General features: G+C 43.8%; 1 protein-coding gene across 2 annotated transcripts in view; it reads right to left on the minus strand.

The window, feature by feature from the left end:
* LOC115652244 (phosphatidylinositol 3,4,5-trisphosphate 3-phosphatase TPTE2-like) overlaps window positions 1–17806 on the minus strand; it is a 47228-nt gene that overhangs the window by 20700 nt on the left and 8722 nt on the right. Inside the window, exons 1-5 of one of the 2 annotated variants that reach the window (XM_030564050.1) lie at window positions 10819–10912; window positions 5622–5699; window positions 3901–3948; window positions 1302–1463; window positions 22–141 (exon numbers count right to left, since the gene is read on the minus strand). In XM_030564050.1, coding sequence (XP_030419910.1) covers window positions 22–141; window positions 1302–1463; window positions 3901–3948; window positions 5622–5699; window positions 10819–10826 — 416 coding nt within the window. In that variant the 5' untranslated portion in view covers window positions 10827–10912. Of the gene's footprint in view, window positions 1–21; window positions 142–1301; window positions 1464–3900; window positions 3949–5621; window positions 5700–10818; window positions 10913–17806 lie in introns of those variants that run through there. The other variant, XM_030564041.1, reaches the window with a different exon arrangement.

Raw genomic sequence — 17806 nt, forward strand, 5'->3', positions numbered from 1 at the left:
CCATTAAATCACATTTCTTACCTTGGGATCTTGTCTGCACCACTGAAGTCAGAGAAAGAATATACCATATTAATTAACAGGGTGCCCACAACAATCACTGCATCTAAAATGTTCAGTTTTGACTTGAAATAATTGCTGAAGCTGAAATACAAAAGGAGGGAAGCAGAGAAAATTAGAGGGCAGGGGGAGAATATCTAAAAGTACTATGAGAAGTGTATTAGAGTGTATATTCCATGTTGCTACAAAGCATTACTCATGGATGAATTGGTCCTCGATAGCCTGTTTGTTACTCTATTAGAAGTAAAACAGACTTAGCAATCCTTTACAAATCTGACTTCACTTATCAAGTCACACAGACCAGTTTAAAAGAAAGATTGAAGAGAATTCCCTCCTCCCTCCTTGATTCAAATCCCAATTTAGAACACTCTTGCTAGGAAGCCTACCAAAACTAGCCAGCCCACATACCATACTGCAGCAGCATACCCAGTGGTACAAATGCAATACTTTAAATCTCTTCTGGACAGCCACAGCAGTTTGTAAAAGCAGCAAAGAGTCCTGTGGCCCCTTATAGACAGACGTATTAAAGCATGAGCTTTCATGGGTGAATACCCACGCAAGTCTACATGCATCCAATGAAGAGGGTATTCACCCACAAAAGCTCATGTTCCAATACATCTGTTAGTCTATAAGGCGCCACAGGACTCTTTGCTGCTTTTACAGATCCAGACTAACAGCTACCCCTCTAATATTTGACTGCAGTTTGTATTTCTGTCCATTTAGGACTATCTTCTGTTATCCTCATGCAGAGTAGCACCAGAGTAATGCCTTTACTCTAATGGGCCTATTTAAGAACTCTGGTACTACAGGATTTTGCTCTTTACACAGAATTTATTATTTTACTGCAGTAGCACCTAGAAGCCCTAGTCATTGGGTTATGCTCCATTGTGCTACTAACTGTGCAAACAGAACAAGGTCCCAGCCCCAGACAGCTTAAATTCATGCTGAGCATTCATGAACAATGCTTCCCAGTTACCTGTACAAACCAATTAAGAGTGCTAGTCATTGCACATAATGAATGACTTGCCAGTGTCAGGGACCAGCACTGGAATATCACAGGACTGATTCTGGTCTCACATTGAGTCAGGCATAACTGCACTGGTTCTTACCCCAGTGTAAGTGAATTCAGCGTCAGACCTCACATAGCCACTGCGCAGATTCTTTAGAAGTCAGTGCACATTTTTAAAGTGTCCCTATACAAAGATGTATTGCTGAACTTTCAGGCCCTTGGGCATTAATCTTACCCCTCAACAAACACTCGCAGGAGAACATCCACGAGAAAGAAGAGCGCTATTGCCAAGGAAATGCCTTCCAGGGTCTCTCTTATGCTCTTTTCCTTGTCACTAATAGCTAGGTCCACAATCACAAGAGTGATGTCCACAAAGATGAGTACAACACCAAATATTCTACAAGACAAAAAAAGTCAGCACTCAAGGAAGAAAGTACAAAAGTATTACACTCATTACTTGATGTGCACAAAGTCACAGTTGCTCACAATTTTAAAATTGAAAGCCACTTTTGTAAACATGTCTAGTATTTCCTTATTTTATGCTTGTTCTGAACTCATGTTTCCCAGATTTGTTTTAATAACTTTCCCTCTTAAAAAGAAACAGGGATACATGTTCACTAAACCTGTTGGGAATGCAGCACCCTCTGAAAGCTGCACACAGAGCCGGCTCCAGGCACCAGCCAAGCAAGCTCATGCTTAGGGCAGCAGATTCTATGAAGTGGCATTCCATCCAATCTTAAGGCAGCACAGCTGCTTTTTTGTTTTGTTTGCAGCTCCAGCCACCCTGTAAGGGGCAGCAGCAGCACAGAGGAGGGAAACGCCCTGCTGGGAGCAGGCTGCGCACTCTGTCTGCCCCAGCTGGTCTGAGGTCTGCAGCAAGCATAGCAGGGCAGCCTTCGTCCTTCCCTCCCCACTGACCGGAGCAGCACGGAGCCATTCCAGCAGACAGCGTGGCGGTGGGGCTGCATGGCATGTGCCCCACTGAAGCCCTGGCCACCCTCCTTTCTCTTCCCCCCCCCACTCCCTTCCCCTTCCTCCCACTAGTCGGGGCACGTCTGCAGTGCAGGGAGTCCCCCTGCACCCTGGCTCTGGTTGCCCCGCAGGCTTTTTTCCCCTCCCTGCTTTGCTGCTCCAGCTGTCCCTTTTTCTGCTTGGGGCAGCAAAAAAGCCAGAGCCAGCCCTGGCTGCACAAGCCTTCATTCACACTATAGCTGCCAAGCAGGGCTGGCTTTAGGCACCCCGGGGCCCCGATTCGAAGGAGCTGCCACTGAAGTCCCGCCGCTGTCTTCAGCAGCAGCTCAACTGCTGCCACAGAGGAAGGTCTCTCTGCTGAAATGCCGCCGAAGACAGCGGCAACGATTAAGCTGCCGCCAAAGACAGTGGCGGGACTTCCGTGGCAGCTCCTTTGGGACATGGCGGGGCCCTCTTAGGGACATGGAGCTCAATTCCAGGGAATTAGCTGAATCGCCCTAAAGCCGGCCCTGCTGCCAAGAGCATGGTCAGCCACTCTGGCAATTTAACCCATGCCAGGATGTAAGGATAACCTCTGGGACAACTCTAGCCAGTGGTGTTAGGCTAAGAGCCAAGAGAACCACAAGTTCTGTGCACAGCAACTTCAAAGCTGCTTCATATTCATGTCTATATGTCAGCTTTAAACATGTATTTTATAAAGACTGCTCAAAAACAGTCATAGAATGCACCACCTTCTCTTCCAACCAAGCTGAGTAATGTCCTTGTAGTAACTACAAGAGTTGCCGTAACACAGTATATTTCTCTTACATCAATACAGTTTATCTGCTAGAAACAAGCAGAGCCACTACCATGTGGCTGGCTAGCTCCCCAAGGACCACCTCTAGACCAGGTGATTAATTGGGAGCCTCTGCACCAGGGGTGGGCAAACTTTTTGACTTGAGGGCCACATTGGGGTTGCAAAACTTTATGGAGGGCTGGGTAGGGAAGGCTGTGCCTCCTGAAACAGCCTGTCTCCCACTCCCTATCTGCCCCTCCTCCCACCTCCCACCTCCTTACTGCCCCCCTCAGAACTCCTGACTCATCTAAACCCCCTGCTCCTTGTCCCCTGACTGTCCCCTCCCAGGACCTCCTGCCCCTAACTGCCCCCTGGGACCTCACCCCCTATCCAGCTCCCCCACTCCCTGTCCGCTGACTGCCCTATTCACATCCCCACCCCAACAGGCCCCCTAGGACTCCCATGCCTATCCAACCCCACCCTTCCAAGATTCCCTGTCCCTTATCCAACCCCTTGGCCCCCTTACCATGCCCTTCAGAGCAGCATGTCTGGCAGCTGTGCTGCTCAGCCAGAGCCAGCCCTGCTGCCCAGAGTGCTGCCTGCACAGCAGCATGGCTGCAGGAGAGGGGACAGTGGGGGAGGGCTGGGGGCTAGCCTCCCAAGTCAAGAGATCAAGGGCTGGGTAGGATGGTCTCATGGGCCTGATGTGGCCCACAGGCTGTAGTCTGCCCACCCCTGCTCTACACCATACCAAGACCACAAAATAGAATGTTATTTTGCTTACATTTCAGTCATCTACAGGGATACCTAGAATTGTCTCTACAATCCCAAAAAAGAGATCTGAAGAAGTTGCTGTGCATTACATTTCCTCTCATAATGCAAAGGGGAGTTTGCTCTATAAAAGCTCCTCAATGCATTCTGTAGAGTCAAGTTTTCATTTTTTTGGTGTTCCTCTGAAGAGGAGATAAGTTTGGAAGTTACTATTCTATAGCAAACTGACCAGAAAGTTTTAAATATGTTCTACTTTATTTATATCTCCTTTCAATATCCATGGCTGCATACAGGTTATGTATTTATCCACACATACCTGAATCCAAAGGACATCACAAATGGAGAAATCTTTTTCTTAATAGTACTGTTAAAAGTGGAACAGAGTCAAAGATCAGTGACTATCAAATGCAATGGCAGACTTCAGTATTAAGAGTTACATTTATTAAGATTTGTTATTGCAAACTTGCTTGCACCTTTGCTGAATTTTAAGAGCTTCCTGGAGAATGAGTATGAAAATATCTGTACATATGATAGCATAGACTCCTAGATAAACATGTAATCTTTGCATCTGAAAAAAAGTGGGTTTTTTTTTTTGTTTTTTTTTTTTTTTTTTTTTACACACACACAAGCTTATGCTCAAATAAATCTGTCTTTAAGGTACCACCGGACTCCTCACTTACAAATATGTCATCTGGTGACAAGTAACAATGGTGTCAGAGATGACCTCTTGCACCATAAAACTTAAGTGTGTTCACAAACTCAGAATGTAACATCACCCTTCAATTTTTCTTTAACATTTATATGCTTTCAAGCTAGGTTTTGAAAGATGTATATTACACATTCGTGATTGATATTCAGAGTTCCTTTTGATAGGAGCCTTTAATTGCTGATTGTAAAGTTATTACAGATCGTAAGTTGTAAATTGAGCTGAAGATGCTACTAAGGTCATCCCATGTACACATTGAGATGAAGCGACAGCAACTGATTTGAATCTAGCCAAACTGCAGCTTAAAAGAAGCGTCTTCTACCGTTAGTGCCACTGTACAAAGATAACATGGTATTCAGCTCAACTTATTCAAATGATATATTTGTTTGGAGATGAACATATGAGCATGTAACTTAATCTGACTAAAAGAATGTGAAAATTAAGCAATTGTAGTTTTCCTGCCCCCTGATTCTCCATTGCAGTACTCTGGTTTTATGAACTGACTTACACAGGAAGCATCAGACTTACTTCTTCTACAAAGTCACTAAAGAAATAGAGTTTAAATTAATTTGGGATCCATTTATGTCATAATTAAAATAGACTTTTCACTTTTCTGAATTCCCACATTGGACAAAGCTACTAGCTGAATAAGCTTTGCTTTGTTCTTTCCACTGTACACTCTCCGAGACTGAATGCAGAATCTGTCAAGATCAGAGTATTTTATGTTTGCAATACACACTTTTGAAACTCTAGCGTCATTGATATTGTAAATCTCAGACTTGGTTTGTCAGTAGGTATTTGTACTTTGTATTTCAGACCAATTAGTTTGCCAGAAATATGAGTATTTCTTTATAAAGGTGGACTGAGCCAGTCAAATTACATGCTTTATAAAAAGCAAGATTGAGAGCAAATACCTAATGAAGTCTTCTGAATCTAGGACATTAGGTTCTCTTGCTAACAGGGCCAGCTCCAGGCACCAGTCCAGCAAGCAGGTGCTTGGGGTGGCCAACGGAGCGAGGTGGCACATCTGGCTCTTTGGCAGTGGGTCCCTCACTCCCTCTCGGAGCGAAGGACCAGCTGCCAAATTGCCGCCAAAGACTGAAGTGGCAGTGGTAGAGCTGCAGATCACAACCACAGCTTCCCCCCCTCCTTTCTTTTTGCTGCTTGGGGCATTAAAAACCCTGGAGCCTGCTCTGCTTACTAAGCAATGACCTACTGAGCTCCTTTTCAACAACATTTCAGCAAACCATGCTTCCTTCTCAATTTTGGCTTGGGAAACTGCACTGGACAGTTTATTTTGCCCAGCAAAGATTAGAACAACTTTAACTTACCGGGAGTAAGTGTCTGGTTCATTATCCTCAACGCAACCATCATCAATCTTTACACTGGCCTCCCCTGTCTTTTGAAAGCTGTCAAAAAAACAACAAGTCAGACTAGGTCTTAGGATAGCTGCCCCCTTGAAATAAAGCATGTTCAGCTCCTGTGCACTAGAAGGAGTGCTCCACTCAGGTCAAGTAAGAAGCTGGGACACCACCAGGGGTTCTCAAACTGGGGGTCATGAGGTTATTACATGAAGGTCATGAGCTGTCAACCTCCACCCCAAAGCCCTGCTCGTCTCCAGCATTTATAATAGTGTAAAATATATATTTTTTAAAGTTATTTAGGAGGGGGTCACACTCAGGCTTGCTGTGTGAAAGGGGTCACCAACAGAAAGGTTTGAGAACCACTTGGTTAGTGTGCGCGCAAGACTCAGCAAGAAAGGGGCAATGCTCCAGAAGCAGGAAGTTTCCTGGGAGATGTTCTGGGTGGAGAGGCAGCCTTTAAAAGTAGTGCTCAGAGAAGGGCTGCCCAGAGGATTCAGGGGGCCTGGGGCAAAGCAGGGGAGTAGACATAAAAAAAGGCACCACTTGCTGCAGCATTTGTACTCACCACTCTGAGTCTTCGGCAGCAGGTCCTTCACTCACTCCGGGTCTTCGGCAGCACTGAAGAACTTGCCGAACTGCCGAAGACCCGGGAAGGGATTCTCAGCTGGGGCCCCTGCAGGGCCCAGGGCAAATTGCCCCACTTTCCCACTCCCTCCCCCTGGCAGCTGTGGCTCAGGGCACAGAAGAATCCTGCCATAAGTCCTGAAGCAGGAACAACTGAGAAAGGCAAAGGGGAAATCCTCTGGGATCGGTAGGCCAGGGAGGGCTGAGGATTTTTTTTTTATAGTAAGACTACCTTAAAAACAAAGACCAAGCGTAGCAGTTGGTCTTGTGTGCTGGGACAAGACAGCACCTTACAGACACTTTTTCCCCAAAACAAGGATATTAGCATTACACCTGCTTGAGTGCTGCTCACAGCAACAGATAAAAAGTGGCTGGCATCAGCATTTGGTGAGGTCTTGCCTCTTCTCTGAGCATTCCTTCTAGCAAAGGGACTTTACTAGGCTAAGTTAATAGTTTAGTACATGTGGCTAAGACATTAGAGGCAGAGTTTTTCTACTCTGAAATAGTATTTCAGATAGAATAGTGAAGGATCTTATGAAACATGCATTAAGAGATCAAAATATTCTCCCTCCTCCCCACTGAATATTTCAGTTTTAATCTAGAAGTTTGATGATATGAAGTCTCAGGGAAGGTCACTAGAGACTGAGATGCCATCTAGTAGCCCGTTCACTTGGCAGTATCACGTCTATTACCTAGCATATACATATCATAGGGAACAAGAACTGAAGGGCTGTGCAGACCAAGCTAACTTATGAACCCCAGAAGTGAGGTCTACTGCTTCTGTTTTGATCCGAGGAATCTTGCACTGTTACTATTGTATAATTTGACCCCACATCTCTGTAATATTAAGTCTACTGTAAAAGCAGCTTCAACTAAAGAGTGCAGGAAACTACTCCATCCAAACTCATTCAGCTGTGCCTACATTTTAATAGGACAAGCCTACATACCTCTACAAGTCAGATACAATGACTCAACGGCATAGACTCTGGCCTTGTCTGCAGGAGAAACTCTTACTGGTTTAATGTTAACTAAACCAATTTAAGAATTGAGGTTAAACCGGTTTGACTCTCAGGTAGGCAAAGCCTTAACCCTGAATTTCCAAGTTCCTGTCAGTTTAAGGCTGACCCTTATGTACCATTTGTGTTGCTTTTTATTTTAAGTGCATGAGACAGGTTATATCCTCAGCCCAGGAGTATTACAGAAGCAATCTACTCAACCTGCAGAGGTACATGTTAATACGTTCATTGGAAAGTACCCTCAGAGGAGCAGTGCTAAGAAGATTTCCCTGTGTCAACAGAAAAACGGTGACCATGATGCTAGGTCTCAAAAGAGTGTATGGAGTTACTCAAGGATGACAGAATTCTAGTGTATAATCCATGAACATAATTAGGCACCTAAGTCCAGTGGTCAGGTGCCACTGCAATCCCCAGGCACCTAAATTCAATTACTGCCTACATTTTTATAGCAGACATTCACTAGGCATCTAGGTTCCTGCTGCTGGGTGACTGCACTGCTGCCTACTGGTAGGCACCTGGATGCCTATCTCCTACATAAGCCCAAGGGCAAATAATGAACAAGGGAAAATAGGTGTTTGACTGTTTGCATGCAGGGCCCAATTCAGTAGATGTGCTCAGAGGCTGCCTGCTGGATCTGTCCCCTCAGGAAAGTTTACACAAAACAGCTGGGGGGTGAGAGAAGAGAGAAGCCTAGGAGATAAGGTACTCATGTGGGAGGTGGGAGTCCCTCAGTTCAAACCCTTCAATCCCTTTCCCCTTCAGGTGTGGAACAGGATCTGCCATCTCACAGGTGAGTGCCCTAACCACTAGGTCAGAGTAATTCTAGCTTGTGGTCCAGTTAATATTTAAAGTAGAACAACTTCAACAGAAGAGATTGAGACCCACTTCAAAATAGTTTATAGCTTACTGAGTAGGGCACTCACCTGAGACATGGCCGATCCCTGTTCCAATCCCTTCTCCCCCTAAAGGGGCTGGGACTTGACCTATGGTCTTCCAGATCCTGGTGAGTACCCTAACCCCTGGACTAAAGGTTAAAAGGGAGGACTGATTCCTTCTTCCCTTCCCACCCTGCCCCAGCCCAGCTGTTTTACATGAATTTACTTGAAGTGCTTGATCCTCTACATGGTCTCTAAACACACCTGCCTGAATACAACTTAGGGACCCAAACACCTACATCTCTCTGCTTGTGATTCACAAACCCAGGGTAAGTCTGAGTTGCAAGGAGGCCCCTATCTCTGAGAGGGGCAGGACTTAGGATACAACCCGTCACAGTATTGGCAACAACAAGTGATCAAAAGTCATGAGTCAGACCCCCAAAATCATGAGATTTTAAAAAGATCAGTGTTTTTTAGGTCAGTCTCTTGATTTTTTAACTCCCTCAGCCCATCCCCAGGGTGTGTGCATGTGACAGTTAGTGGTACCCACTCTCCGACATGTACTGGATAAGGTGATTTTGGCCCCTGCTGCAGGAGCTCTCACCCCCACATATGCCCCTCCCCCACCCACCAGTTAATCTTGTCTCCCAGTCCATCAGTTCTGTCCTCACCCAACCCCCACTCAATTCAGCCCCTGCCAGTGTAGTCCCCCAGTCCCATTTTCCCTCACTGCACTCAATGCACCCTCCCCGCACTCACCCCATCTGCTCAGAATCTACCATCAATACAGCCCCACCACCCCATCAACCCTCACCTCCAGTACCCTTCAGGCCAGCATACAGCACTCCCAGACTCAGGGCCGCCCAGGGGTGGGGCAATTTACTCCAGGCCCTGCAAGCCTTGGCCCAGCAGCAGTCCAGGTCTTCAGCAGCATTTTGGCAGCAGGGGGCCCTTCAGTGCTGCCAAAGATGTGGAGCAATTGAAGGCCCCCCCCCCCCACTTCTGAAATGCTGCCAAAGACCCGGACCACTGCCGGGTGAATACAAGGACCACAACCCCCCCCACTTTGCCCCAGGTCCCCTGAATCCTCTGGGTGGCCCTTCCCAGATTCACCTCTGCTGCTCTTAGGTCTCTAGCTGTCAGCCTGCCATCTGGGCAGTGGGTGGACAGGTTACTAAGTAAAATTAAGCCTCACTGATGATCTTGGGATAGAACTCTCAAATGCCATGGCTGGGGAAAAAAGTTTGACATTTGAGAGTTAATTGAAGATCAAGAGTGAGGCTTAATTTTACTTTGTAACTGTCTGATAAATTTGCATGGAGTTGACCTGCCTCATCTCCCACTGGATAGCTTAGGTGGCTCCCCATCCAGCATGCTGGCTTTGTGGATTGCATTCTCAGGTGCCTCTCCCCCTGCAGTGCTGTGTAGCTTAGGAGCTTAGGTGGCTAAATCAAGCTTTGTGGATCCCAATATTGTTCCTGTGATTTTATAGGTGCCTAAAATGTAGGCATTGCAATACTGAGTGTCATGACACCTAAGTCTCTTTGGGGATCCCACCCCAAGAGAACCACTGTGGGGAGAACAGTGAAGATAGATATTTCCACTTGCAAAGAAAAAGGCATCTGCAATACTGAAGGAACCACCTGCATACACAAGATACAAATAATGCTGACCCAGTACAATGGTAAGAGATACATTATTGTAGTAAAGATTTCAAACGTCCATCAGCCATGAAACCACTTAAAGTTAAAGTTCTTGTATATCAGTACATGCCAGGGACTAAGGGCCAAGGGCCTTGTAAATCATAACTCCATTGACTACAAAAGAATGAGGAGTTATTTTGGTAACTTCAGCTTATTTTATCCTGGTACGTTTCCTTCACAGCCCTCCCCCAAGAAAAGTACATGCTGCCCTGTAATGCCAGACCACACTTTGGTCCACTCCCCTGCTAATCCCAGAGTTGTTCCAAAAGGCCCTATACAGGAGTTAGGCAGAGAAAGCAGAGGGTTCATTCTTATTCAGGCTGCTTTATCTTGACCAACTCTGTTCCTCCCCTCCACTGGTCCCCACAAGTGGAGCTGGAGGTGGGAGGAGACTCACTACATGAATAGATCTGTTTTATGTTTATACCATGTCTCTGCAATTTCTTACCCAAAATGCAGGTATAACACTATTTGGTACAAACTTATTTCTTTTTAAAAGGATTCACACCAGAGTGCACTCCCAGGTCCCACAAGAGGGGCAACTACTAGGACTAGAGTTGGTGCAGTAATTTGCTGCAAAGACAACATCTCTACCCTTTTATTTAATTGCTGCCCCAATGCCTAAGGAACAGGCTGCTCTGAAAAGCTTAGAATTGAGTGTTTAGAAGAAATGAGAACTCAGATCAGATCCTGATGTACTAAAATTTCAGCCAGATATTGTGTTTAGACAATGGTAAGTGTCTACAAGTAATTTTGGAACTAAGCATGTTAAAGTGATGGCCAGACCTAGTAAGAAAGTGTTATCAATTTTTTTGGTGAAATTTCACAAGCATTTTCAGCCAGATCCAGAAAGGTCACTACAACATCCAAGATGTTTTCTAACGTATCACTATTTTAATACTTTACATAGAAATTAGTGTTATGGAGCAATTAAGTGATAACTCACCTACACATCGTTGCAGCAGCTCATGTTACTTAAAAACACTTGATTATTAATGCCTCACAAAAAAGGGAAGCCACCATTAATCTTCAGAAGAAGCATTCCAAAAACTCCAAAAAGTGAATTCAAATTAATCTATTTTGCTTACTGGAGAATATGTATTTGCAAGCAATCCAGGAACCAGTTTAGAACAGTTTTAGTACTGAGCACATGCTCAGAAAGCGCAGGCACTGCCTGGATACAAAACCATTCCAGCTAGTCAAAATACCTAGTTCTTACTACAGGAAGGAACTGTGGAGAGTGCATGAGCAATTGCACCAGAAAAATTGTAGCACAGAAACGTTTCTGTGCAGAACAGGATACCAAACAGGAAAAGAAAGACAGGAAGAGCACTAATCAAACTTGTGCTAGAGTAGCACTTTTTAACCTTCCTAAAGATTTCTGAATGGTTCATTTTATTACTTTCTTCTGAACAGAAACTTTAATAAGACAGACACAAAGACAGAATAGCCTTAACATTTAATGTCCAAATCAGGAAATTCAAAGGTTAAGAAATGCATAACTTTGTTCAGAACCCAGTTCTGCCATTGTATAGTAGAATCATGCAATTGTCAATCTCTGCTTAACTCTACGTTTTTGTATAGTTAGCTGGCATATCAGAGTGCTTTGTGGCAGCATTGCCTGGAATGCAGCAGTTCAAAATATATTTGCCTCAACACATTGTGTGTTTATACACTACAAATATTAACATGATGGGCTTTCAAGTGTTTGCTATTAATTCATTGGCATTAGGGCACTCAGACTCAGACTCTAGGACTGGAAGGGACCTCAAGAGGTCATCGAGTCCAGTCCCCTGCCCTCATGGCAGGACCAAATATTGTCTAGACCATCCCTAAAAGACATTTATCTAACCTACTCTTAAATATCTCCAGAGATGGAGATTACACAACTTCCCTAGGCAATCTATTCCAGCGTTGAACTACCCTGACAGTTAGAAACTTTTTCCTAATGTCCAACCTAAATCTTCCTTGCTGCAGTTTAAGCCCATTGCTTCTTGTTCTATCATTGGAGGCTAAGGTGAACAAGTTTTCTCCCACCTCCTGATGACACCCTTTTAGATATCTGAAAACTGCTATCATGTCCCCTCTCAGTCTTCTCTTTTCCAGACTAAACAAACCCAATTCCTTCAGCCTTCCTTCACAGGTCATGTTCTCAAGACCTTTAATCATTCTTGTTGCTCTTCTCTGGACCCTCTCAATTTCTCCACATCTTTCTTGAAATGCGGTGCCCAGAACCGGACACAATACTCCAGTTGAGGCCTAACCAGCACAGAGTAAAGCGGAAGAATGACTTCTCGTGTCTTGTTTACAACACACCTGTTAATGCATCCCAGACTCACATTTGCTTTTTTTGCAACAGCATCACACTATTGACTCATATTAAGCTTGTGGTCCACTATGACCCCTAGATCTCTTTCTGCCATACTCCTTCCTAGACAGTCTCTTCCCATTCTGTATGTGTGAAACTGATTGTTCCTTCCTAAGTGGAGCACTTTGCATTTATCTTTATTGAACTTCATCCTGTTTACCTCAGACCATTTCTCCAATTTGTCCAGATCATTCTGAATTTTGACCCTGTCCTCCAAAGCAGTTGCAATCCCTCCCAGTTTGGTATCATCTGCAAACTTAATAAGCGTACTTTCTATGCCAACATCTAAATCGTTGATGAAGATATTGAACAGAGCCGGTCCCAAAACAGACCCCTGCGGAACCCCACTTGTTATACCTTTCCAGCAGGATTGGGAGCCATTAATAACTACTCTCTGAGTACGGTTATCCAGCCAGTTATGCACCCACCTTATAGTAGCCCCATCTAAATTGTACTCTCCTAGTTTATCTGTAAGAATATCATGCGAGACCGTATCAAATGCCTTACTAAAGTCTAGGAATATCACATCCACCGCTTCTCCCTTATCCACAAGGCTCGTTATCCTATCAAAGAATGCTATCAGATTAGTTTGACACAATTTGTTCTTTACAAATCCATGCTGGCTATTCCCGATCACCTTACCACCTTCCAAGTGTTTGCAGATGCTTTAATTACTTCCTCCATCATCTTCCCTGGCACAGAAGTTAAACTAACTGGTCTGTAGTTTCCTGGGTCATTTTTATTTCCCTTTTTATAGATGGGCACTATATTTGCCCCTTTCCAGTTTTCTGGAATCTCCCCCGTCTCCCATGACTTCCCAAAGATAATAGCTAGAGTCTCAGATACCTCTTCTATTAACTCCTTGAGTATTCTAGGATGCATTTCATCAGGCCCTGGTGACTTGCAGGCATCTAACTTTTCTAAGTGATTTTTTACTTGCTCTTTTTTTATTTTATCTTCTAAACCTACCCTCTTCCCGTAAGCATTTACTATATTAGACATTCCTTCAGACTTCTCAGTGAAGACCAAAACAAAGAAGTCATTAACATCTCTGCCATTTCCAACTCTCCCGTTACTATTTCCCCCTCCTCACTGAGCAGTGGGCCTACCCTGCCCTTGGTCTTCCTCTTGCTTCTAATGTATTGATAAAAAGTCTTCTTGTTTCCCTTTATTCCCATAGCTAGTTTGAGCTCATTTTGTGCCTTTGCCTTTCTAATCTTGCCTCTGCATTCCTGCGTTATTTGCCTATATTCGTCCTTTGTAATCTGACCTAGTTTCCATTTTTTATATAACGCCTTTTCATTTTGTAGGTCACGCAAGATCTCGTGGTTAAGCCATAGTGGTCTTTTGCTACATTTTCTATCATTCCTAACCATCGAAATAGCTTGCTTTTGGGCCCTTAATAGCGTCCTTTTGAAAAACTGCCAACTCTCCTCAGTTGTTTTTCCCCTCAGTCTCGATTCCCATGGGACCTTACCTATCACTACCTTCAACTGACTTGGATCTGGGCCCCCTAGCCAGTAAGGATTATCTGTTTTGTTTAAGCAGTTTTTCCAGTGCCCATGATTTTATTAGAAGTCTAGCAGTTTCTGGCACTGCTCTCAAAGCCCCAGCTCCTGCATCATGTCATTAAACAACAGTCTCAGCTTTCATTTTAAGAAGTTTGTAGCCCTCATGGTTGTGAAGACTGAAGACGTGAACCTCAATGATAAAAGGCAAAGGCAAAAAAGACCAATTTATCTAGAAGTTATGATTTCAGTCTTATTCATGATTTTTGAGACAAAGTGATTCCAATAGATTTTTTCACCAACTTCTGTTGGTGAGAGCCTTTGAGCTTACACAGAGCTCTTCTTCAGGTCATGATTGTTGGACTTTTAGTACCTCAACATGAAATGGGAGGATTTGTAGAGAAGGGCAGCTTATAAGCAAGGACAGCAAATATGAGTAGCCCAATGTGCAGCAAAGCACAGGATGGAGTAAGAGCTACAGGGTTAGCAATACTGTTTAAGTTACTGCTATTTTCCCCATTAATAAAATTGCAGTAAAATATACATGAGAGCTGACAATCAGAAGACATTACAATCAAAAATGTCTTGCTATCATACAATTTAATATCCAGTCAGGAATAGGTAATTTAGTCTTATGGGGGGGGAAGGTGTTAAATTGTTTAGAGTTCTCCATTTATGAAGATTTGTGCTGTTAAATTAAAGTTGGTATAGGGGCAGTTTGTACTCTGTTGTAGAAAATTTGATTCGTGTCTTGTGCCTATACACAAGCATATGCTTAAATACCACAGCAAACTATGGACAAAATTTTAAAAAAATATTGTCTTATACTGTGACAAGATACCTGAGGTAGGCCATTAATCTTGCTACATGCCCTATTTATGTAGGTCCCAAATCAAGTCACTTAAGTATAGGGTTGCCAACTTTCTAATGCCAGAAAACCATATGCCCTTGCCCTGCCAACTGCCTGGTCCTTTCACCAAAGCCCTGCCCGCCTCACTCCATCCCCTGCTCTCTGCCACCCTTTCCTCTCATGCTCATTTTCACTGCAGGGCCCAAATAGGCATATTTACTGCTTTGACAGATGTATTATGCTAAGTTCAGGTTTTATTTGTTACAGGATGCTAGAGCTGGCAGCAAAATAATCAAAAAGTGTACTTTAAAAAAAATGAAGTTTCACTAGGTTTTTCATTGTTCTTTTCCTCCCCACTTCCCTTTTTTCTTAAGCAGCTTCATGTTTTTTGTTCACTAAAATTATTGTATTTTTGTGTGTGGAATCAGGACCACACATCATCACAGCTGCAATGGGTCCATTAAAGGCCCACTCCCAAAGCTTAAATACAAATTCATACAGCACAACCGTAGAAATGCACCTGTCTGGATACCTATAAAAAAAATCTGTAGAACAGAGGTCAGCAATTTTTGGCATGTGGTCCACCAGGGTAATCTGCTGGTGGACCATGAGGCATTTTGTTTATGTTGACCATCTGCAGGCACGGCCACAGCTCTCAGTTCACTTCATAACAAGTTTTTTTGTTTTTTTTTTTTTAAAGAAGGGAATACACACATTTCATATCAATGTGTGCGCAAGCCAGCAAAAGGAATAAAAGTTAAAGAGTTAGGCTGCAAATTTTATTCACAGGTATACACACATGCAGCAATACATGCACCTCCCTATACAAAGGTACAGTCTCTTACATGCATACAACGCATGTCTGCACACACTTGAACATAAGAACAGCCGAACTGGGTCAGACCAAAGGTCCATCTAGCCCAGTATCCTGTCTACTGACAGTGGCCAATGGCAGGTGCCCCAGAGGGAGTGAACCAATGATCAAGTGATCTCTCTCCTGCCATCCATCTCCATCCTCTAACAGAGGCTAGGGACACCATTCCTTATCCACCCTGGCTAATAGCCATTTATGGACTTAACCACCATTAATTTATCCAGTTCTTTTTTAAACACTGTTTTAGTCCTAGCCTTCACAACCTCCTCAGGCAAGGAATTCCACACGTTGACTGTGCTGTGTGAAGAAGAACTTCCTTCTGTGTGTTTAAAACCTGCTGCCTATTAGTTTCATTTGGTGACCCCTAGTTCTTGTATTATGGAAATATGTAAATAACTTTTCCTTATCCACTTTCTCCACATCACTCATGATTTTATATAACTATCATATCCCCACTTAGTCTGTTCTTTTCCAAGCTGAAGAGGCTTAGCCTCTTTAATCTCTCCTCATATGGGAGGCGCTCCAAACCCCTAATCATTTTAGTTGCCCTTTTCTGAACCTTTTCTAGTGCCAGTATATCTTTTGAAATGAGGAACCACATCTGTACACAGTATTCGAGATGTGGGCATACCATGGATTTATACAAGGGCAATAATATATTCTCAGTCTTATTCTCTATCCCCTTTTTAATGATTCCTAATATCCTGTTTGCTTTTTTGACCGCCTCTGCACACTGCGTGGATATCTTCAGAGAACTATCCACGATGACTCCATCATATTGTGTGTATAGTTGGGGTTATTTTTTCCAATGTGCATTACTGTACATTTATCCACATTTCATTTGCCAAAACAATCAGTTGTGACATCTTTTTGAATTTCTTCACAATCTGCTTTGGTCTTAACTACCTTGAGCAGTTCAGTATCATTTGCAAACTTTGCCACCTCACTGTTTACTCCTTTCTCCACAACATTTATGAATAAGTTGAATAGGATTGGTCTGAGGACTGACCCTTGGGGAACACCACTAGTTACCCCTCTCCATTCTGAGAATATACCATTAATTCCTACCCTTTGTTCCCTGTCTTTTAACCAGTTCTCAATTCATGAAAGGACCTTCCCTTTTATCCCATGACAGCTTCATTTACATAAGAGCCTTTGATGAGGGACCTTGTCAAAGGCTTTCTGGAAATCTAAGTACACTATGTCCACTGGATCCCCTTGTCCACATGTTTGTTGACCCCTTCAAAGAACTCTAACAGATTAGTAAGACACTATTTCCATTTATAGAAACCATGTTGACTATTGCTCAGTTTGTTTTTCTATGTGTCTGACAATGCCAGCTTCGACTAATTTGCGCGGTGCCGACATTAGACTTACTGGTCTGTAATTGCCGGGATCACCTCTAGAGCCCTTTTTAAAATGTTGGTGTTACATTAACTAACTTCCAGGTGATTGGGTACCGAAGCCGATTTAAAGGACAGGTTACAAACCTTAGTTAATAGTTCCGCAACTTCACATTTGAGTTTTCAGAATTCTTGGATGAATGCCATCTGGTCCCGGTGACTTGTTAATGTTGAGCTTATCAATTAATTCCAAAGCCTCCTCTAGTGACACTTCAATCTGTGACAGTTCCTCAGATTTGTCACCTACAAAAGCCGGCTCAGGTTTGGGGATCTCCTAAACATCCTCAGCCGTGAAGACTGAAGCAGAGAATCCATTTAATTTCTCCGCAATGACTCATCTTTAAGCGCTCCTTTTGTATCTTGATCATCAACGGGCCCCACTGGTTGTTTAGCAGGCTTCCTGCTTCTGATGTACTTAAACATTGTTATTACCTTTGGAGTTTTTGGCTAGCCATTCTTCAAACTCCTCTTTGGCTTTTCTTATTACACTCAATTTGGCAGTGTTTATGCTCCTTTCTATTTGCCTCACTAGGATTTGACTTCCACTTTTTAAAGTAAGGCTTTATCTCTCACTGCTTCTTTTACATGGTTAAGCCATGGTGGCTCTTTTAGTTTTTACTGTGTTTCTTAACTTGCCAACATAGACACTTTTTCAGGGGCTGCCTAAATCCTCCCTTCCTGGCTGGGTGAGGGTGGGTTGGAGGGGAAAAATTGGGGGATGGGAAGGGAAAGAGGCCAAGGGCAAGAGCAGGGTGGGGGGTGTGGGGGCAGTGAAGTAGAGGAGGGGTGTGGGGGGCAGATGAGGATGCAGGGTGAGGCAGAAGGCTACAAGTGCATGAGGATGTGGGGGAAACAGGGGTGTATAGGGACATAATGGGAGTGCAGCAGTGTATGGAAGTGAATGGGATGGGGGGATAGCAGCTCTGGAAGA

This window comes from Gopherus evgoodei, chromosome 1, assembly GCF_007399415.2.
Source record: "Gopherus evgoodei ecotype Sinaloan lineage chromosome 1, rGopEvg1_v1.p, whole genome shotgun sequence".
NCBI lineage: Eukaryota > Metazoa > Chordata > Testudines > Testudinidae > Gopherus > Gopherus evgoodei.